This window comes from Melanotaenia boesemani, chromosome 11 (assembly GCF_017639745.1).
Source record: "Melanotaenia boesemani isolate fMelBoe1 chromosome 11, fMelBoe1.pri, whole genome shotgun sequence".
Classification (NCBI taxonomy): Eukaryota; Metazoa; Chordata; class Actinopteri; order Atheriniformes; family Melanotaeniidae; genus Melanotaenia; species Melanotaenia boesemani.
In genome coordinates this window covers 22,483,147-22,506,237 of record NC_055692.1, presented here as the reverse complement: position 1 = coordinate 22,506,237, position 23,091 = coordinate 22,483,147, and the positions used below count along the sequence as shown (strand labels likewise).

Genomic DNA, 23,091 nt, shown 5'->3' with positions numbered 1-23,091 from the left:
TTAGTAAGCATTTTTTTTTTACAAAGGATAAATATGGTTACATTCTAATCTATTAACATTATACTAATAAGCTAAAGATTAAGAGTAATGTATACAAAGACTTTGTACTACAAGTTCTCGAAGATTAAATTGAGCATATATAGAGAAAAGATTGCTGTCAGCTAGTGCTTTGATCTGGAAAGGGTTTCAATTCGAGCCATGGTTTCAGGATGTGATGTGGTTTTAAGGAAAGAGCTCTGTCACCTTGTTGCTGATGTGCCTGATGTCCTTCTGAAGCTTCTCCTTATCTAGGCAGGATTTGATGTCACATATCTGCCTCAGGGTTCCGATTGCCTCATGTACAGAGAGGAACCCTGTCGAAGAAAAAGGTAGCATATTCAGATATCTTAATACAATCAATGTGATAATTATGAATGCTGTTGGTCATTAAGACACTATTATGTAACTAAAAGTTTTTTTCTCTTTTTTGCAGAGTAGTCATAGTTATTTATAACATGTATAATAACTGGGCTTGCTCCAGCTTTAATGAATGTGAGTGTGCTTTTCTCTTTTTTTTTAGTTAAATCCTTTGATCAACTTGAGGTTGTTTACTTTTTGCTTTGAGATGAAGTTTGTTGTTGCCATGATATTAGGTTGCAAAGCTTTTTGTCATGTTGGCGCTGTTAAAAATGTGGATATTCTTTTTTACATTTACGTACATCACTGCAGTACACTATGACATTGTTGTATGCTATGGTGAAGTAATGAACTAGACTAAAAGGACTAAAAGTGTGCCAAATAAAAGAAACTAGAACACATCAGCAGCAGTACTGTGTGCCATAGGTGGCTTCACTGATCCAGTGTGTCTTTTTGTTGTGATAAATAGCACCTATTGAAGATATGTTACTTTATTTTCTATCTTATTTTCTTCATTTTGTAAAACATATTTGGTATAAAGAAAACTTTGAATCTTAAGTGTCTTACGTTGGGGGAAGGTAGAAGTTGTCTAAACTGAGTCAGAAATAGTTACGGCTAAACTTTCACATAGATGTGGCAAGTTCAGAACTGTGAGCCTTGGAGGATTCAGGCTGTCACATTTTGTGCTCATTTAATTTTTATAAACTGATGTTTGCCTGCACTTTGCTTTCTCTGGCATCCTGATGATCGATGTTTTTAAATTATGATTAAAGTTTCATGTGGACCTACTCGTCAGTTATTGTTAACAACAAAAAAAAGAAAGAAAAAAAAACAGTTGGAGGATTTTAGAATTTAAATATCTTAAGCCTCCTCGATTTTAAATCTCTACATGTCTTGCTCCAAAATTTACGACACTTATAAATTATTCATTGATTCCCTCTTCTCTCATACCATCTCATTCCATCTTTTCATCCTGCACTTAAAATAGAGCAATGGATGAGTGGCTTTCTGCACTGAGACCAGTGGCTGAGTGGTGATTCATACATCAGTTTACCCCTGGTCTTATTTACTGATGGTGGTTTCACCTCTTCTATATGTGTCTACATTCTAATAGGAGCTGGAGGCTGAGAAACAGGTAGAAAATGGGGTGAGTGTGAGATCTAATGCCAGGGCTCCTGGGGAATGAGACATGGATGGATGTCAACAGCAGCATGAGGAGGTGAGCTGCTGTATTTAACTTGGGTGTGTATTACTGTGTATGGCTGTTGTTTTAACTCTCAAGCTTGGTAGCAGCCACACGAAGCAGCTTTATCACAGAATGAGACAAAGTAGTAAATACACATTTTAAACTTTGATTGTCAATATTATTTTGTTAGGAACTCCTAGCTTTTTCCCACATGCATGATATAGCACACTTCTCGTTCTTAATTAAAAGTCTCATTACAAGTCACTGACCATCATTAAGTGAAATATTAAACATTTCATTTATGAGGAAAAAAATAATGCATAGTAGAGACCACCCAGTTCATATCAATTTAAAATGAATTGTGATCTGTTTCTCTTTCTTCCTGTTATTCTATTTCTGACTTATGAAGCTCTCTCGCATGTGGAATTTTTCCTTTATGTATATTGCAAAGTACATGTTGCACATGTCTGTTTGGGCAGTGATGACAGAAAGCTACCTACAGAGATCACCCACCTTTGTGATGGCCCTGTTTGAGCAGCTGCAGCTTCTGATGAACGCTTTTCTTCACTGAGGTCATACTCCTGCAGAGTTTGGCTTTAGAGTGTTTAAACCAATCAGACAGCACACATATATAAAAACCAAGGTTATAGACTATCTGAGACTGACCATTCTTGTTATGAAGTCTGACTATAATGTGCTGCTTCTGACGAGTAAAATTTTCAACAATTCTATTTTTGCATTTTAAATTAAAATGACCCAGAAGCATATATAGCACATTTTTTGTCACTATTATCAAATCATTAGAATAAATTAGACTAAACTGAAGCTAAACCTATTGCAAATAAAATTATTGAAGGAACAAAGGATGTGTGCTAAACAGCATTTAAAACTGTTTGTGCACAATATGTCATACTATAAATATGTACTGATACCTACATCAGGCCTCAACGGATACCTACATAACTATTTTATTTCTTAGTAGTGTGTGGAGCAGTTGGTTGCGATGTGCATGTGTCTGGACAGAGTTGTTGAGTTGTTACTCAGTCCACTTCTTCAGCATCTCTATTTGCTCCTTGGCTTTCTTTAGCTCACCTGACAACCTGTAAAGACAGTAGAAATTGAAAAAACACAAGTGCAGAAGACATCACTTTGAAAATAGATACCAAAAATACACACAGCAAATCAAATTCTAATATAAATGTTTCAAGAAAGAATGCTTGCTTAATTATACAGTGTAGTTGTAATTTAAGGGGTAGAAAATCCACTGTCACTGGTTTCCGGCTCCAGTCCAAATACCACTGATGTATGAACAATGTCTGTCAGATAAAAAAACGTATAAAGAAACCTAAATTTAGGTTTGCTGCTAGTCCTACTTGGCTTGACTCAACTGGTTTCAGGGAAAATACATTGTGTGTTTACAAATTCTTTAATTTATTGACACCTCCTTGTGTTATAAAGAACTTGGACTGTGCAAATTGACAGTGGATCAATCATAAATTCAAGGTGTCAATAACTTAGAATATCTGTTGTATATTTTTTTTAAAGAAGGAGCTTTGTGTTAGGTTGCCTGAAGCTGGTCAACAGTCAGTTACCAAAATTTATTATAGCACCTTTACAATATACATCACATTCACCCATTCAAACACTGACAGCAGGAGCTGCCATGCAATGCGCTCACCAGGAGCCATCAGAAGCAATTAGGGGTTCGGTGTTTTGCTCAGGGACACCTTAACATGAACTCTTCAGGTGAGGATTGAACTGGCAACCCTCCGGCTACAAGACAACCACTATAACCACTCAGCTACACTGCCTTCTTGAAACAAGCGTTCTGATGGCTGGTGGTAAAACTTTGTCAGAACATTCCTTTTTCTTTCTTTCACCCTGTAAGCAACATCGCCATTGAATGCTACCTCCAACAAAAACAAAGAGTAAAAATATTTCCAATGAGTAAACCATGTTAATACAGCTCAGACAGAGGCTGCAACATTATTCCAACATCTTAGACCATATTACAGAAAGACTTACACGGTACATCATGAACTTCTTTCCTCTAATTCAGCCTGGACCAGCTGTACCAGGCTGCTACAAGAACAGCTCCTCATTTAGTTGCTTGGTCTGGGTGGCAAATCGAGACAGTGTTGACAGTTGTTATGCCAAGTGTGCACACTTTGTGGCTTTGTGAGGTGGATTTTCAGAATCTCTCTCATTTTTGCAGAGAGGATAAATTATGCAACATCATCAACACCACATGGAAGAAAATCTGGAAGTTTAAATAAGTAAAACTAATGTTTAATTCAAAGTAAAAGATATTGATACATCATGAAAATCCATATTCATATTAATATTTTTTAAAAACAGATATATTAATGCAGAGTTTTTGGTGTTCATTAACAACATAGTTTTAATTATTTGGTGAATTCCTGGATTGATATGATGTTGCAGCATGTACATCCATGAATGAATTAGCATCACAATATAAGACTTGATGCCATATAACAAACTGTTACACATCTCTTTGACACAGTATAAATTGTAAGATATTTCTTGTCTTCACACCTACACATTTCCTTAATGCACGTTTTAATAATAGCAGAGGAAGTTGTGTTTGGGATGTGCTTACAAATTACCGAACTTACTTGTCTTCTAATAGTTTCTCATTTGTGCCAATCAGACTTGGAGCACCATTATCCCACAGAATTGTTTGCGGATGATTCCTCCTGTCTCCCAAGATCATGGAAAAGCTGGTGTCAATAGAGCACACAAACATATATGGTCATGTGATGCTGGAGCATCTTGTGGCACCATCATCGTTTTGTGACCTTTACCCTTTTTGCAGTTTTCTGCGGAGTCAAGCTGATGCAACAATGCAGCACTCCTGCGGCCAGTCTGGGCTAAGAATAATGGTAGTGACCCACTTCCTCTGCATTTTCAATTATTTCTATGGTACATGCTTGACCATTGGTCCACAGCTAATGTGCTGCCATAACAGTGATTTACCACCTTGTGCAACTAACAGAACTGAGCATTAGCTGAATTATTGTCTGCATGTGTGGAAGCCTGTAGATTTAGCAAAATGATGGAGCTCATTACATATGATATATGTGTCTTCATCTAGGGTTGCATTTTCTCTAATATCGACCTATAAAATATGAGCACAAAGGGTTATTAAAAATCTTTATGAGGAACACGAAATCCCTGCTTGAAAATATTCCACTTTCTCAATGACTATAGCACCTGAGCTCCCTTGATAAAGCCTGCAACAACCTCCAATTCACCTACCAATTGTTTGGTCAGCCTCATGTGGATTAACTGTAAATGAGTTAATGAATGCAGTTATTAAGTTACATTTCATAAGTTCATAAAACTGAATATTCTTCTTTCATTAGAGAATACGTTATTCAAATGACTCCCCTGCCCTGTATGAGAATGTCAGTATGGTCAGATTGAGGAAGGGTAAAAGACTCAGGGGCTTCTGCGCTAATGGACAGCAAACTTTCAGGTGACAAAATGGGCACAATAAAAAATTTCCAATTATTTAACAATCCCTAAACTGTGCTTTAAAAATGTAGATGTCTATTTGAAGTGACAAAACCAAGTATGTATTGTTCTCCAGGGTCATTTACCATGATCATAACTCAAGAATCCATTATTGAGAGAGTTGCACAGAATAAATATCATAGAATCTGGACTGGTTGAAAGAGAGAGAGAGAGAGAGAGAGAGAGAGAGAGAGAGAGAGAGAGAGAGAGAGAGAGAAGTCACATTCAAATATAATAATATCACATACAGAATCTTTTGAATTTTGAATTAGGATGTGTTTTCTCATATTTTTGTCAGAAGGAAATTATCTGAGCTATTTTTAAATTGTAATGATGTATTTATAGACAAGATTCTGCCTACACTGAATCCCTTGGATTCTATTGAGCATTCATATCTCAGGTTGATTACTGGCTTTGCCTATAAAACTCATTACTGAATTATTTATCAAAAACTGGGAATGGTCTTCTCTGGCTATGAGATATGATAGACATTCACTATTGTTATCTATAAAGCTCATATCAATTAACATTATAATAAGCAGCATTACTAGACTAGTACTCAGAGTAATTTCCAGCTAAGTCCAATGACAGGCTTTTTTCTTTATTACAACCCCTCCAGATCTCTACTTAGTAAATGCTTCTTCTCCCTATATAGCAGCAGGGTTATGCCCCTTACTACCCTATACAGGGTAATGTAGGAAAAAAAATATTGCCAGATAGCCAGAAAACTGTTATTGTCAGGCACCTTGGAACACCAGTTCAGAAGTCAAAACAGAGCTTGCTTAATCCATTAAGTGTAGACACAACATGGAAAGTGCATGCATTTCCCTGTAAGACCTGCAGTGACATGAATTTGTCTCTATAATGTCATCATTTACATGATGTCACATTACTGTTTTTATATTGATGCACACAAGGGCAAAGGCAACAACGTCCTGTAAAAGCTGATGATTTGTAAAAGGATGCTTTTGGTAATAATACATTTATACTGCATTAAAAAAAAAGTCAAAAAACAAACATCAGCTGTGACTTCTTAAAAAAACAACACAATAAGCAATTAATCATGTCCTGAGGGCTAAAATCATGTTGGGAACAAAGCTAACTCAGACCTCTCTTGTGGTCTGAAGGATAAATGTACAAATTGTTCAAGTATAAATATCAATCAAACTGAGATAGATGAACAAAACACGACAACATCTGTTTTCAATTCATGCCAACTGGCTCCTCTGTGTGCAGACTGTGAATCTCTCCCGGTTATTAAGATATCACCACTTACCTTGAGCTTAATTCTGCTGTAACTGAAATGTTAGTCTTTTTCCACAGTTAAGCCTGTAAATAGTTGAACTGATGTGCTCCAATCCAATTTTTTTTGTCCCCTAATAATGGGATTAGGGTTGCAGATTTTGCTCCTAAATGTGAAGAAATAATAATAAATTTCATAGTCTTTAGGCATGCTAATAGGTTTGTACTAAGTAAATGAAATTTTGTCCAATGCTAGACTATATTTGTCTGTGTTGGGGTAAAGGCTTGAGGGAAGGTTAGTTTGCTATGGCACATGCATGACTCACATCAAGTAGCAGCTCACAGGGTCTTGGACTCTATCCTTAGGCAAAGCTTTGCCTTGAGCTGAATGCTAATGCCAGCGTGCCTAATATGCCCTTAGTGATAATTTGTCCAGTCGAAGTTGAGATAATCACATTTGGAAACTGATCGGTTGGTGATACAGGATGAATGTATGAGCAAAATGAAACGGGTTCATTATTTGTGTTTAATCACTCACACAGACGTGAGTGCTTAAAATTGGATGTGATCCTTATGATTGTTGTGGAGGCATGTCATTAAAAAACAGTTAAAATGCTGAAACTGACATCCAGAATCATGTTGCTTTTTAGTGTGGTGTAGTTGGGATATTGTGGTGCTATTACAGACTTACATAAGTTGCTTTCTCAGGTCAAATCAGGGTTGCTGACATTGATAATAATATGTACCATCATGACTTTGTTGCGTCTTTTGCAGTGAAAATAGACATTGAAGAATTGTAATATGTTTAAGAACAGTATCAGTGTACTGATGTGTGTAAGCAATCTTTTCAGCACTGTTGGTATAGCTGCTTTTGTTAAATTGCTGTGTTACATTCACAAAACACTTTGCCAGTATGTTTTTTCCTGGAGGGGAGCGGGAGAGAGCTGTTTGTTGCAAACAACAGACATCTGCTGTTTTCAAGAGAATTTATGCTCTGAATACTGAACAAACACGTTTCAATGCATAAGCGGTCAGTAGATTGCTAAAAACAAGTGCAGGCACAATGCAAGACAAGTCAAATGAGAAAATCTAGCTCACAAATCTTATATTTTACCACTCGTGCATGCATTAAAAAAAAGTTTGCCTGCAACATTATTTATGTCCAGTTTGAGTGATAAGCATGAACTGTTCTAACCCTTATCTGCTGTGCTGTAGAGCTCCCTTCCTTCCAGAACTTGGTTTAAGATTTCATAATTAAGATTGCAAAGTCTCCCACTCACTGAGTTTATCTGGCCTTTCACTGTGTGTGCATATCAGTATTATATTTCTGATAGAATATAATCCAACAGCTAATTGCAAAGATGCCTTTGGTAAATTTGGGTTATTTCCCCCTAGCTCACCACAATGCTTTCACCGATGTGCTGACCAACACAGTTTTATTAAGAACCAGTTTCCATTCGCAATTTATTCATGACTAACATGCAAAAGGTCATTAAATGGAGTAGTTGAGTTCTTTCTGCTGCCTTTATTGGACTATAAATTAGCCATCTGCTGAGTAATAGGCAATCTCTTCTCTCATCACTGACCTCTGAAACTATGGAGACAGCAAGCCAGCAAAGATACAAGATATTCAAAACATAAATCTACCACGCTTGATATGTCTACTCATAAACGATACTACCTGAGATGGACTAATCAGCAGAGGCCAGAAATGATCAAAATAGCTCAGTCTTGGTAGCAAACCAGCATGACACCTTTCAGCTATCCAGTCTAAGAGGTGTGATCTCCACAGACAGAATATGATGAGCAAGTGCTAATAAGAAGATTTAAAAAAGCATGTTTGTCTCAGTGTTCCTAACTGACAGGAAGTTGTGAGACTGTGAAGAGGTCCTCGACAGGATGCAGGTTTCACTTCACTAGAGCGGGAGGGAAAAGAAGTCATGTATCAACAATGTAAGTGTGATTACTCTAATTCCTCCAAATGATGTTCTCCTGGATTTTTCATGTTTACAATTACTTCAGCATTTGAATACGGTGTTAGACCCTTTGTGCATACCTGGCTATTCTTCCTTCTCAGATCTCTGATGCAGCCATGTTTACCCGATCCAGGTTTTAAACAGCTACTGTAGTTTGAGAGGTCTCACACTCTTGTTGGACCATCTATTTCGACTGCGTCTATTCAGAACAAAGACAGCAAATCTGATATTTCATGTCTATTTCATTCTAAAGACAGAATTAGCAGTAAATTCATAAGAAAAAAATACTATTTTTATTTAATTATTAATTAATTTTATTTGTTAATAATGGATCAATTCCCATTGTTTTCTCTATTTCATCACAATCGAAACAAAAATACGTTATGTCTTTTGCTGGGAGACATGGTTTTATACCTGTATAATGAGTTTAAATTACATCACTGCATTAGCATGAGTGATTATTCTTCAATATAAGCCCTTCACATGATGTGCAAAACCCTAACATCAAAGAAACTACCCTCTGGCTTATCATGACAGCAAACAGTGACTGTGTGATGAGCCATTTATTTGATTTAGCAGAGAATTCACCTCACAACTTGGCTTTTCATTCCTCATGCAGACTTAATCAGCTTCTATGCTTTCATGTAACATTACACATAATGATAGCCTCTAATCGTGTTAATAATCTATTTGCAAAGCACTTAGAAAGTTGGATATTTCATTTTGGTGCTCTGCTTCAACAAGACACTTCTCAGTTCATTTACAGTTGCCTAATGCTCTTCTCTCACAGATAGATTACTCCAAACACTCTGACATACAATTCAGGAAAGTAAATTTCCATGCACTTTGAACTGATGCCTCTGACAGCTATCAAAAACACTGCTCTTCCGTGCATAAGTTGGCAGTATTTATTCAACCATACACTACACATCATTAGTTTCTTGCTTATACAGGCAGAATATGCATGAGGTGCTGCTACTGAGAAGTCAGACTGGCTTTATTCAGACACTGCACCATTCTATCAGGTGTAATCAAATCAGCTGGGAGTTTGTGGGCATGAGTCTGTGCCGGTGTGCATCAAACACAATGAGGAGAACAGATGAGTGCATATAAAGTATGTACAAAAGGAGGAGACAGTCCCACATCATGAAAGGCACAACATATTCAACACAAAACAGCTATAGCTGAAGTCACTACAATTTTAAGTGCATACCACTATCTACCCACTTTCACAATATGTGTGATGGTGAGTAGATATGTGATTCTTCGGGAGCTTGCGATAAAGTGTCCCAACTCAGATGGAGCCATGGTTTGAGTGCAGTACTGCTGCCACCTTGTCTTTAATCCTGAAGTCCTCCTCTAGCAACACACCCAATGTTCTATCCTGACTGCTCAAACTACCCTCCAAGACAACAGGAAATCTAAGGAAATGCGATACAAAGCTTTCATTTGTGTATTATTTTTCTTTTTTCTTTTTTTTTTTTGTTGAAAAAAGATTAATTGAAATAAATAATTTTGCAGGTAGATGATTTTTTTTTTACTAATTCCAAGAAACCAGTCTCTTTTACTTGAATTTAACAAAGCATATATTTGGCCAGAAGAACAACAAAAATGGAATGAGATGATGATGTGTACTGGTTTTCATGCTCTGAACTCATGTCTTGGTGTTCCTGTCTGTGCTGTGCCACCCTGTCTGCAGCAGTGGATTAAGGTTTGATTTTATCAGTGTGATTCACAGTGGTGTTCAAAATGTTCTCAACCTTATTTTCATCCCATCAGCCAGGGACAGGAAGACTTTATCTCCTCTCAAGCACAGACTGATTTTACAACTGGAGGAGTGGCCCACATTAACTAAGACAGGTGTAAGACAGCAACTATGGTATATAAAGGAAAGGTTCTGATGGTTGGGATAAATAAAAACGATATCAGAAGAGAATCAGTCAATAAAGTTTCCTTAGACTCTAGGAGGCTGTAGTTTTGACATCCTTCTTATCTACAAAGAATCATATTGCATGCATTGTGATATTTTTTTTTAGTTTACTCAACTGTTTCACCTTTATTATTCAGGTAAATTATTTACCCTTTCATGATTAAATTAGCTGAATTAGCATACTGTACTCCTCAGATGATATTAGATATAATAAGAGATATTTATTTTTCCCATATCAGGATACTCAGGTCTGTGCTTTTCTTCAGTCGGCTCTTGAGTTTATGTGTTTGTGTTGCTGCTTAGTAACCGTGCCTTCATTCAATAGGTTGTGCCTACTTGCCAGCATGAACAGTAATAATGCATTGTCTTTGTGGTGAGTACTGGAACAAACTAAGATATTTGCTGACCTGTGAGTGTGAATACTGGTGTAACTGTAAGAATTATTGCTGAGTAACTGATTACCAGAGCTCAGAAGCATCTCACATGACCACAGTAATATTATTTATGATGATATATAATATAGATATATATCTATCCAGACCTTATGCATTTGTCAAGAAGGTGATCCTCTCTGTATTGGTCTTAAATGTCAGAAAAAAATATTTCCCCTGGAAGTGTGCTCAGTTTTATGTACTGTGGCTAATAATTGTTCAAATTGCAAATGCACACCACAGACTATTAATACAAATGATGAGTGTGTGGATGTTTGTTTACATTTATAAAAGGAACAAAATTTGTACATAGAATTTATTAATCTGCTCTTTTTTTTAACATAATGATAAAAAAGCCATATTTTACAGTAAACACTCATGTAACCCTTACTGGACATTTTGAAGTAGAAATTTAATAAAATTGAAAAACTTATTAAAAATTTAATCTGTGATTACCTGAAACAATAACAGAAGACGACAGAATATGGTTCTAATTATCAGTTGCATCAGCACAATATGGTATTTTCTGTGTTGTTTTATAGCTTCTGGCTGAACAGTCAGCATACTCAGAGTGATAAGGGATAAATCATGCCTCAGTTAACCAACCTGACAATATCAAGTGGTTTGAGTCAAGTCTGGCAGCACTGAAATACATACAGCTGAATTTAGTGGAAAAAAAACATTTTAAGGTTTTGAAGTGTCTATACTATATTTGTTGTGTCACTAGTATAAGTCTTGTATCAACAGGACTGGGATCATTATAAGGCGAGGCCCTCTCAGTGCAGAATCATCACTTTTCATCACTGGCCCAGTAGAAAAGCTTAAGGCAGGCTGACAGGGCTTGCTTGGCTCGCATGCTCACAGTTCCATCCACTTAACTAAAAGAGGGTTCTAGAGCAGCGCACCGCCCTACTGGTTGTCATAAAAATATTTCGTTTTATAGGATGGGATAAGAGATCAAGTAAAAATATCCAAGCTGCATTGAAACTTGTTACTGGCTGCCCATCCTCTCCTTGACAGACATACAATTATCATTGATTTCTGAAAAACAAACAAAAAACAACAAAAAACACAGCTGACTGATGTAGTTAGTGTTGCTATAAATCAACACACACACACAGGGTTAAGGCAAAGATCCACATGGTGTCATCAGCATTACTCACCTCCATCATCACTCCTACAGGTGACTCCAAGGTTGAGTCAGATGAATAAATCTCCATCCAAGGAACACACAAGGCTTTATTATCTTTCACTGTCATCAAATTAACATTTTTTAAACTCGATTTTAAGATTAATTGCTGTTCCGTTACTTCTTCTGTGTCAAAGAGTTAGATGTTTTTACTGTTTTTATTTTTGTGACAGTAGGCACAGTTTTAACTGAAGGGGGAGAACAGGCAAGCACTAAAACAAAGGCCAGAGGGGCAGATGTAATGAGTTAATATACACATCTCAGCAACCCAGCAACTAAAAGAAGCGGCATGCTCTGTGCTGCCCTGCTTGCTGCAGCACATGGATGATAACATTCACTGAGGCCTGACCTATATGGGAGAAAATTTCTAAACATGGTTCAGAATATGCACATAACATGCACACAAACCCAAAAGAGAGCAATTCTTTTGAACATCAGTGTTTTGGGAGTGAATGGATATCAATATGCAAATAGCCCACACATTGTGTGGGACACCATCTGATTGTAGTGTCAAACTATGAGGAAATTATTTCAGATGAGGTGACAAGGGATCTACAACTGAATCATAAACATCTCCACAAGGCACTGAGGGTCATGTTACGCAACCACTAGCATACAGATTATCCAGCCAAGTGGCATGGTTGGCCAGAGGGAGGCGCGGTGCACTCTTCGTCCTTCATTTGAATATTACAATTATTGGGCAAGTTTGTCTCACCCCTGGTTAAACACTGGGGATTGAGCAGGGTTTTTCAGATAACTAACTGCATCATTTAACTGTATTTCTTTAAGGGAATTTTGACAGAGTCTCTGTAAGTGCTCAAACTTTAGAGTTGAGGTAAGAAAAACTTCTGATGAAATCTCTTGCTGCCTGCGTAGTGTATTACAGTGTGACATAATTTATACCGCCTGCAAAGGCATTCTTCAAGTTTTGATGCAAGACTGACACCCCTTTCATCAACACTGTGCGTTTCCTTCTTGACGCTCTAAACTAATCATCAGAGGAAGTGCACCCAAGCTAAGGCAGCCCAACTGTGACATCCGTCCACCACACAAAGTGTGCTCAGGCTGGCTGGCTGCTGCACAAGCACCATGGAGCAAAAATCACCTAAAGCTGAACGCACCGCTAAAGGACAAGAGTCTCTGTCCTACCAACGGAAGATGTGGAGGAATTTTCAGGAGAAAACCAAGCCATGGCTTAGTCCTAAACTGGGATCCGAGCGTCGCGGTGCAGGGGGCGCGGAGGGTAGCAAAAAAGAATCTGGGTTGTGGATGTTTAAGAGGAAAAAGAAACAGTTAGACCGGGTATTTTCGTCATCACAGCCTAACCTATGCAGCTCCACGCCGGCTCCTTTTGAAGGAGATAAGACTGTTGGAGGCGACGCAGTCCCATGTATGAGCTCGGACGGGCAGCCTCTGCTACAGCCCCTCGGTGCGGCTTCTGGAGCCACGGGGAGCAAACCAGAGCTAACGGCCCATGGAAGCCCTAAACTCCCCGTATCCCAGCTGATGATGTACCAGCAAAAGAGCTCATCTCTCGGCTCGGCGTGCTTCGAGACACTGGTGGTGGACCGCACCGCGGTGATGGAAGAGGATGAGCAGCTGCGTAAAAACGCAAGCGATTCTGTGAGTAAAGAGTCATGCAGAACGACACGCATCTAACAGAATATACATTACTACCATCTAAGGTTACTGTGAAATTTAAACCCCAAAGATGTGAGCTGGACGTCATTGGTCTGGATATTAAGTCAATGAGACAAGTTTCATGATGTGTCGCTGCGACGTCCTCACTGCTCCGATCATGTGATGCAGTCATCGATTTTCCAGTCCGCTGATTTCTTTACTCCATCCTGTATCTTGTAGGATTGTGATGGTGGGATGAGTACAATCAGTGCTAACGTAAATCTATATGTAGGCCTAATAATAAAGAACAAACGACAAGTTTACACAATGTCACAGTCACCCCTATCTTCATATCCTTAATAATCTAATTTCAGGTAAAGCTAGGTTACCTGCTTTAATTTCTACCAAAACCATCCATTTGCCTGCTGCTTTCCTTTGCTCCAGTGACATAGGGGCTGTTTCCAGCCTTACAGACATCTATCACTTTGTCCTTGCCTGGAGACTGAAGCTGAATGCATGCTGAAGGTTTCATCATGTTTTTTTTTTTTTTTTTTTTTTTTTTTTTGATGGCAGGTATAATCACACTCCATGCAACATACTAACTTAAAGTGTCCCAAGAGAACCAATATCAAAGAGATGTACATTCATTAAAATGACATACAGACTGAAACATCTAAGACAGCATAACATTTTAGGTCTATAGTGTCATGTCTGGAGGAATGCTTGCCAACTTGTGATCCAGTTTACTATCTACAACTAGTCATCTCACTTCAGACAGGATGATTTAATATCATGGAAATAATACTGGAGAGAAAGAATGTGTGAAAGCAAAAGAGTACTTTTTGTTTAAGTGGCAGCAGTTATTGCAAAGCTTTTCATCTCACCACTGAGTAAGTACTTCACATCCACTTCTGAGTAGCATCCAGACAGCTGTCTAAAAGTGATTTAGCATATAAGCACATTTCTCTCCATTGAAGCTGGCAAATCTTTCCTATAAATCTCAAGGAAAAGCGCAGCATGCTCATTTGAAGGAATATAAGAAAGCAAGAACTATTGACTTCATTAGAATTGATTTATATGCTTCTTCACATCACTTTACAGTTACATAATATGGAGAGATCTCACTTTGCTAAATAACGTTTTAGCATTCACCCAGCACATGTTTATTCAAGCTTTTGTTGCTCATTTGTTTGACTTTCCACCTGCCTTGAAAGAAGAGAGCTGTGCTAAACCAGCGGTACACACAACAAGGTTGGATCATCTTGTGAGGTTACATAACAGTGATCTTGTCAGGTGTTTCAGATTGACTGCATACAAATAACGCGAATGAAATTACAGCAACAAAGATTGATCACTTAGACTCACAGGTAATAAAAAGTGGACAAGAAGAAGGATTAAGGTGAAAGGATGAGCACAGATGAAAATAGACATGCTTTTTCAGTACCTGAGAGTAATGATAAAGCATTTCATATAAATTAAAGAAGTAAACACACCAGCACACAGGCAGATAAGGCAGATTAACAATCTGGTTAATGCACAATATTTTCATGGACTTTTCTGTGCATGTTAGCCACATGTTGACAATGCATTTGTGCACAGCTGATACAACTCAAATCAGATTATAACTTAAATACACTCTTACTTTTGCAGTATTATGTGTATACAACTTCTCAGTGCTACAAATTGGTAAAGATTAATACCATTTCCTTAGGATGAAATGAGACAAAACACACAAAAGCCATTTAACTATTTAAAAGTGAATGATGGAAGGGATTAATGCCAAGTTCTGGACCAACTCCATTATTTACTCAACACAGAAAATAAAGTACATTTTCTTTTCAATGCAAAGTAGATTTTATTTGTGGATGTTACTATGTATATGGAAGCATTAGTGAAACATGTCAGGGAACAGCACAATCTGAAATACTGAAGATCAAAATGACTTATGAGATTTAATGAGGGAACATGCACAATATACCCTGTTGCACACTTTACGATCTGGATAGTTTCATCACATGATCTCCTGAGTATCCATTTTAAATGTTGTGAGAAGGAGTGTCGTGGGAATTATTGTAGACTAAAATGCAAAAGTGGATTTGTTTTAATAAATTAGATAAAGTTTATGATAAAGTTTAGATAATGTCTGCAATTAAATTAAACTTGAACTAAGTACAAGAACCACATTTCTTTTCTCCAAGGATGCATAGGATAGAAAGACTTTATTTTCCCAGGGATTACCTGTATTGCTTGTTCTGTGGGCATCTGCTTCAGCCTCCCGTCCTCTTAATGGACATTCTTATAAAGTATGGTAGCTATACTTCTTGTTGGGTCAATTAATCCGGGTTGTTATCAAGGTGGATTCTGGAAGTGCAACCACTACACAACACCAGTGAATCAATCTTGAACTAAATTTAGGAGCAATATATGGCTCCCTTGTGCTTTTACAATAATTTGAACACTGCTCTTAGCTTTAATTATCTGTGGCTTTACATTGCAGTGATACAACCATTGCATTACAGGATAGTCAACTCAAAGAGGAATAAAACTGATGCTGTTCCTCTGTAACTCAGCATTTAGTAACATGTATGGCATGGCAGTAACTCCACCACTTATTTTCTTTTGCTCAGTTCATGTGGAGCACTTTTAAATATTTATCACAGGCAAATCAGGGAAGTAGGTTTTTGTGTCAGAGAGACTATACGACTTTGTGCTAAATATATCCAATGTAAAACATGTGTAATTCATTCAATTCCAAAGATAAGGTGAATCATAATGGTTTGGAGAAAAGTCACCTGTTTTGGATTATATTGGCCAGCACAAGTTTGTTACCCTTTTATTCCCAGAGTAAGTGTGGCCATACTGTATAGTCTGAAAGGTTTGTTAAAATTTGGTGTGTATTTAGTTATTATTTAGCAGTGCTTTTAAATGTAGGCATTTTCAAGTTGTGTCAGGAAGTATGCCATGTATGTCTCTCTTAAATAAGAATGCACGTTTCAATTTGGACTACTTGTATAAATAAAGGTTGATTAAAATAGTAATAAAAAAAAAGAATCCTTATGGCCACATAATGTATTGCAAAGGTTTTATTATCATACTCTCAACATGTGAAATATCAAAAGTGCAAAGACATTTTGACTTGAAATTGGATGAATACAGATGTGGTAATGAGGTCTGCCATTAGCAGAAGTTCTGGTTTTGTGCATGCTTAACAGAACAACTATAAGCATGCACAGGGGTAAAGGTGGAATACAGTCATCAAAGTTAATCCTGAACTTAACATTACAAATTGACATACTGGTTAAAGTGGCACTACTAAACTTTGGCAGATTTTTGCACTTTGGCACCCCTTTTCAGCATCCATCATGCATCATGTATCTTCTCTGAGCTCTTTCCAGCCAATAAAAGTCTAATTTTAACTAATCTTTTTATTCTCCTTTTCGTTTCCTTGCTTTCGCAATATGGGGTGAGAGAAGTGTTACAATGAAATATTACAGCAATACATAATTAATTAATTATTAAATGTATGATTAATTTATTAAAATTGGAAATAAACACATTAATTAAATAAATTAATTAATAGAAATACTACTTAAATATGCCATTCATTAAGTAATATTGAAAATAGACATATAAATAATCAAATATATAATTAATTACTTTAATATGTCAATAGTTAATAAAAAATGGAATAATATAATACAAAATTTATGAAGTTTATACTTAATTGAATGCATTTTAAAGTATTTAAAAGATATATAAATGTTTGTGGTCCCAAAAAGGAGTAGGCAGAAGTTAGATATAACTTTTTAAGGCCTACCGCTGTTACTATTTTTATGTCTGCATATTAAACGACTGTTTTTATAAATGAATAATCAATGTATCACACAAATGTGAGCCAATATAAAAGTAAATAAATAACACCTTCGCCCATAAGTAACAAGTAATTTATAGTCAAACATTCATGCTCCTCCAACAGCAAAGAAAAAGACATTATAAATGGGATTATGTTTCCATCCTGTATTTGTTGAGCATTTCTAAATAGTCTTTTAAATTTGGTTATTGTTTTACAAGATTTCATTACCGAAGTTGTTCTATAAATAACTCCATGGATTATAGGACAAGGAAGCTTTGTGTTTGTTCTTATCATCTGTTTAGATCCTGTGCTACACAGTACATATTGCATGTTTCTATAATATTGTGCAGCCCTAATTATACACATATAATCTTTTACTGGTGGCTTGCTGTGCAGCACTCCTTGCTGGCTGCAGTGGATATTTTCTTGGAAAGTTTTTGTATATCAGACAGTCTAACTTAGGGTTGATTTAGTTGTCCTTGTTTACTAATGTGGTGGCTGCAAAATGAGCTATGTTTGGATGTCTTGTAGGAATAAGAATCTTACTGAGCAAAGGGTATTTTTTATTTCTGGACACTTGAAAACATCTTTCGGCCTCCCTCTGGAGCTGTCTTGATGGCAGCTTGAATTAAGATTCATTACAGCCTGGGGACCATTGCTTGTAGCACACACTGACAGACACATGATTGATGCAGACCACGCAGCTGACTGGGCATCGTAAACTAAGAAAAAACTGTTTTTGTCAATGGCAAAAGTATCACTGACATCATCTGGAGATTTTGAAGGGTTTTAGCACTTTCCTTTGTGATTAAGTGTCTTGTTGCCAGTGGAGTTTTTCAGTTTCACTGCCTTAAAATACATGAATGACCTGCAGTTGAGGATTTAAGGGTTGTCAGAATTTACATCCACTGTGATTTAAAACTCTAAGTTTCCACACTTGGGAATTTCAGCATTGTCTTTTTGTTAGCTATCCTTTTACCTAATTTAATCTTTGCTTTCCATTTTCGCACTGGGGGAAATGATACCAAAAGAGTCATGAATACCAAACAATTTTTTAAGCTTTGATTTATTTTTAGAATTTTATGTGTTTCTGGTCATTTTGAACTATTTATTCAAATAGCTTCAACATTAACTAAGATTTAAAAATAGTTTGAGAATTGAAAGTAGGTGGATGGTCAAAAAACTATACATTATTAAATAATTCAATTCAAATGATGGTAGAAGATCAAATAGGTTGAATTCAGTTTGATTACTTAATTCCCCTTGTCTTAAGTGCTCATGTCAGTTCTTGAGCTCAGTGATCTCCACCTCAGAAAAAACAAGTCTTGCTTTTCTTTCCATCCATCACTCCGTACTATGTCCTTGAGGGATAACCTTACCTGCATTATCTTCCTGGTTTATGTCACATCTCCATTTCTGTGATCTCAGTGTTAGCCTCTCTGGTAATGATACTCGTACCTTATGAGACCTTCCTGAGGACAAATCCAAAGCATGTCCCAGCACTTCGGAAGAACAATCTGTGCTTGCTGATGAACTCTGCACTGTGCCATTAACTTTTCCTCGAGCACTGTTCTCTCCCGTCTTAACCGGTTCCATCACAGTCTCTTACAAACTCGAAAGCACATACATACAAGTTGCATTGCATACCAACATGCACACTAATGCACTCACTAGTCTGAATCCAGAATATTACTGTAAGCAAGGTTAATGTGCTGGTATACACTGTTATGTGAATGAGGACTGCTGATGTGCCCTTATGAGTAGCTACATAAAAGAGAAAAAGTGATATGGTGTTACCATCAAAATACACTTAATTTTCTGTCTTTATACAGCAACATGCAGCGATTTAACACACACACTTTTTATGAGTAAAGGCCAAAACCTGGCATGATTGTAAGTCGGAGTAATGAGAGAGCAGACAGAGATGGGTCATCCTTGAAATCAATAGCTAGAGCCAGGGAATTCTTAATGCCACCCTCCACAAAGATTAATCATCAATGGGCTGAGTCAGACAAAAAAATGGCTCAGTATAGTAGGAAGAGGGGTTATGTGGGTGTGGAGAGGGCTGTTATATTACAGATGACATACCACAATAGCCCACTATGTTGTATTTGCTGAGCATCATGAAGGTTTTAATGTATTTGAATGAAAGGTTAAGCTGAGCTATTTGATAAGTTTAGATCAATAAACAAAGCTTTTATGTCTGTTACTTAATGTGTCTCTTTGACCTCCCATCTTTTCTGTCATGAAATTTTAGCAGCCTAGCAACTGCACTATGACAGCTTGTGGATGCACAGGATGAAAGAGATGGCAGACATAGGCAGACATAGGCAGAGAGAGACAAACAGACAACAACAGTGTGGTACAGGTGGGCTGTGGTCACTGTTTCTGGATAAAAAGACATGTGGTGACCAAAGGCTGTGGGAAGCTTTCCCTGTTTCTCATGCTAATTAAACATAAATCATTTGCAACTCAATGTCCGGTCCCACTTCCTTAGTGGTGAGTAGATATTGAATATGTGCAAATGAGCTTTCCTGTAGCAGATGTCAGAGTCATAAATGTTCCAGTTGTCCATTAAGATCAAAACGGATTCTCGGCAGGAAGCTGGATACTGCACATTAAGACTGCATATGTGCCTGTCATGCCAGCTCTCATTGTGTCCCTAATATGTGGAGTGCCCGTTACTTATCAGAAGTGTCCATGTTGTTAAATATGGATGTTGCCCATTGTTCTATAAATCACTTGAAATTTAAATAAGCTGATTTGCAATCTCAGTGTCCCATTGCTATTGCTGGAGCTTAGGTTGTAGCTGATGAATGGCATCAGCTGGGACATAAACTGTTACATGATTTGTCAGAATTTGATTGATTTTGGAGGTTATTTTTAACAGGAGAAAACATTAAGTTTCACAGAAAAAAACTAAATTTTATTTAACAAGCACACAGCCTACTTTCACTGTATCTCAAGTAAGTCTGAATCTTGCATTTAAGAATTAAACAGCTTTTCAAACTCGGCACATCTGTTTTTTTGTGTTGGATTTCCTGGAAAGTCTGTGTAATAATCCAAAAAGTGACTTTTCACAGGGAGAAAGAGACAAAGATAAACTGAAGGAGAATGTTTGCTAAGAGGGCAGAAAAAGTCGACTAGAAAAATCTATTTATTTAAAAATATCTCTCTTCTATCTTGTTTTTAGTGATTTGGACCCAGCACTTCATGGCTTTGGTAATAAAGAAAGAAGAGCTGTAGAAATGTATTTGTGTGGCAGTCGTTACTTCATCTTATTTTGAATGAAACTCTGGTGGCTATAAGAGTAACACATAAGTGCCTTTATATTTGTGTCTGTACCTTATCATGAATAACAGAGCTAGATTTATTTCTCACAGGAAAGCCTATTCTGTTTACCTAAAGCTTGTCGTAGGTCACATCTTGTTGGTGATACAAATGACAGCGATGACAGAAGAGAAAGCCCTCTGATATGTTTTTGTTACACCCTTTTCCACTTAACTACCATGATGAAATATAACAGAGGCCTGTATCAAGTCGTGGTGTTTACATCTGGTTAGACATTTCTTTTTTTTTTCTTTTTTTTTAACCCTGTCCTGTCTAGCATCCTAACATACAGATTTGACAGATTTGCTCTACCAGGGGAGACATGTTATATACATGACTGCCCTTTATATTTTTATTATTTTTATTGTAATCTTACTTTCTTTAGTTTTTATATGTCAGTGCTGAACCTGACAGGGAGATAGAGGAAGAGAGGAAAAAAAGGGAGAAAAGGACAGGATTAAAATGTGGAAATAAAATTGTCTAGGCTGCCTAAAACACATCACAAAAAACAATATAAGCTACCACAGTACTGCAAGATACATAAAGAAAAATAGGATAATGATGATATGAAAAAGTACAGTAGTCATCAAGCATACCTGCAAAGAAATGTACCAACACACAAACCACAGCAATATCTAGTCAGAAGCGGATGGAGAGACGAGCACGTTTGTGAGCATGCACGTGTGAACGTGTGTGTGTGGCTATGCAACAAGGAGGAAATGTGTGCTTGCAAGGGGGCCGTGACCACGCCGCACCCCGAAGCATCAGCGGAGGATGGGGGGAGCTTGAGGCCCCAAAGGCCCATCAGGTCCACAAAGCACCGAGCCCAGTAAAGCCAAAGCAGAGATAGCAGCGTCCCACTCAGCCCAGAGCAGACAGGCCCCCAGTCCGGAGCCCCCAGCGCGACAGGGCAGGGGCCCCGGGGGTGCCCAGGGCAATGGTGAGCAGGCCGAGCGGGCACCAGATGCTGTGGCACAGGTCGCACGGAGGACAGGCACCCAACAGGTCGAAGGACCACCCATCCCCCCCAGCAGAGCCCCGCCCAGGAACTTGACTGCCCCACGCAAAACCACCGCGGGCCACGCCAACCCAACAGCAAGGCTAGGCACCCCAGAGACAAGGACATGTCCGGGCGACCAAACCCTCAATTGGCCACTGTAGGCGCCCCCGCCTCCCAAGGACCACCTGAGGGCAGAAGGGCAAAGGCCTGGCCCAGCCAAGCGTCCAATGCACCAGCACCCCGGACGCCACCACACCAGGGAGACTCCACCCCCCACTCCCCACCTGGACCCCCGCTGCCCCCCATCCCCCTACCCCTCCCTTTGTTCCTACGAACACATCATAATCCCAAGGGTACCTTCCCGGGATCGGATCAGCTCGACCCCGATGGAATGCCAAGGGCGACCAAGCCCCTAAAGGCCTATGCAGGGTCTCCCGGGCTGGAGGGAGGCAGCCCCCAGACCCTGGGGTACCCCCCGGCCCGCCCCCAGGGAACATCAGCCCCCAGGCCACCAAGGCCCCGGATCCGGTCAGACACACAGTCTCCCACATAATTACCACCCCACCACCAACCCAGTGAAACCGCCAGGGCCGATGGACCCCCAAAGTCCCCCACCCCCAACCCCAACCCCCACAGAATGACTAGACCTCAGCACCCCTTCCCACTACGTGATGTGACTAATCAGCAGGGTCCAGGGAGACTGAGAGTTAACTAATTGGTGTTTAATGGATGCCGATGCAGTCTCTAGACTGTACTGGTTAATATTTAGATTGTTTTTAGACTTCCAGTTCACTAGAATAGTTTTCTTTGCGATACATAAGGCTGTGAGGACCATGTGTGCTTTGTTAGTGTCAATATTAATGTCACTTAAATCACCCAGTAAACAAAGTTTAGGACATGCAGGAATGTTACATCTAACCCATGTTGATAAATCCTCACAAACCTTATTCCACAACTTTTGGACAGGTGCACAGAGCCATAAAGCGTGTAAGTAATCATCTGCTGTGTTACCTGTACACTGTGTGTAGATATCTGAGTGGTGAAGACCCAGCTTGAACATCCTTTGGTGGTTAGATATTTCTGCTGCTGAGAAAACACTCTCATGGTTATTCATCCTAATCTAAATGATGAAATCAGGGTTGTAGATTCTATTTTTGTCGGCTCTTGCTTTATTCCTGTGATCTAGTGTGCTCCACTTCCCTCTTTTTATCTCTTATAATTTTAGGTTTCACCTTTAGAGTTGGGTATCTTCTAAATTTATAGCTAAGTTGTAGCTTACATTTCAGGAGATAAAGCAAACCCTGAAAGCTCAAACTGGTCAGTCAAGCTGTTTGCAGTGGCTATCCCTGTGAAGCTGGTATCTTTCTGGGATTATGATTTTTATTTAGTACTCTTTCACAT

The 23,091-nt window shown here is 38.3% G+C and overlaps 2 protein-coding genes across 5 annotated transcripts in view; one reads left to right on the top strand and one right to left on the bottom strand.

Annotated features, from left to right (window-relative positions):
• Positions 1-222: 222 nt before the first annotated feature.
• Positions 223-11,867, bottom strand: fam81b (family with sequence similarity 81 member B). The gene is given in 7 exon segments (XM_041999553.1): positions 223-353; positions 2,096-2,285; positions 2,604-2,682; positions 7,948-7,955; positions 9,565-9,591; positions 9,593-9,739; positions 11,862-11,867. Coding segments are annotated over 7 exon segments (588 nt in total).
• The window catches only part of mctp1a (multiple C2 domains, transmembrane 1a), a 135,630-nt gene continuing 124,303 nt past the window's right edge, over positions 11,765-23,091 (top strand). For all 4 annotated transcript variants that reach the window (XM_041999776.1, XM_041999774.1, XM_041999775.1 and 1 more), the window contains exon 1: positions 11,765-13,510. In XM_041999776.1, coding sequence (XP_041855710.1) covers positions 12,977-13,510 — 534 coding nt within the window. In that variant the 5' untranslated portion in view covers positions 11,765-12,976. The remainder of the gene's footprint in view (positions 13,511-23,091) is intronic.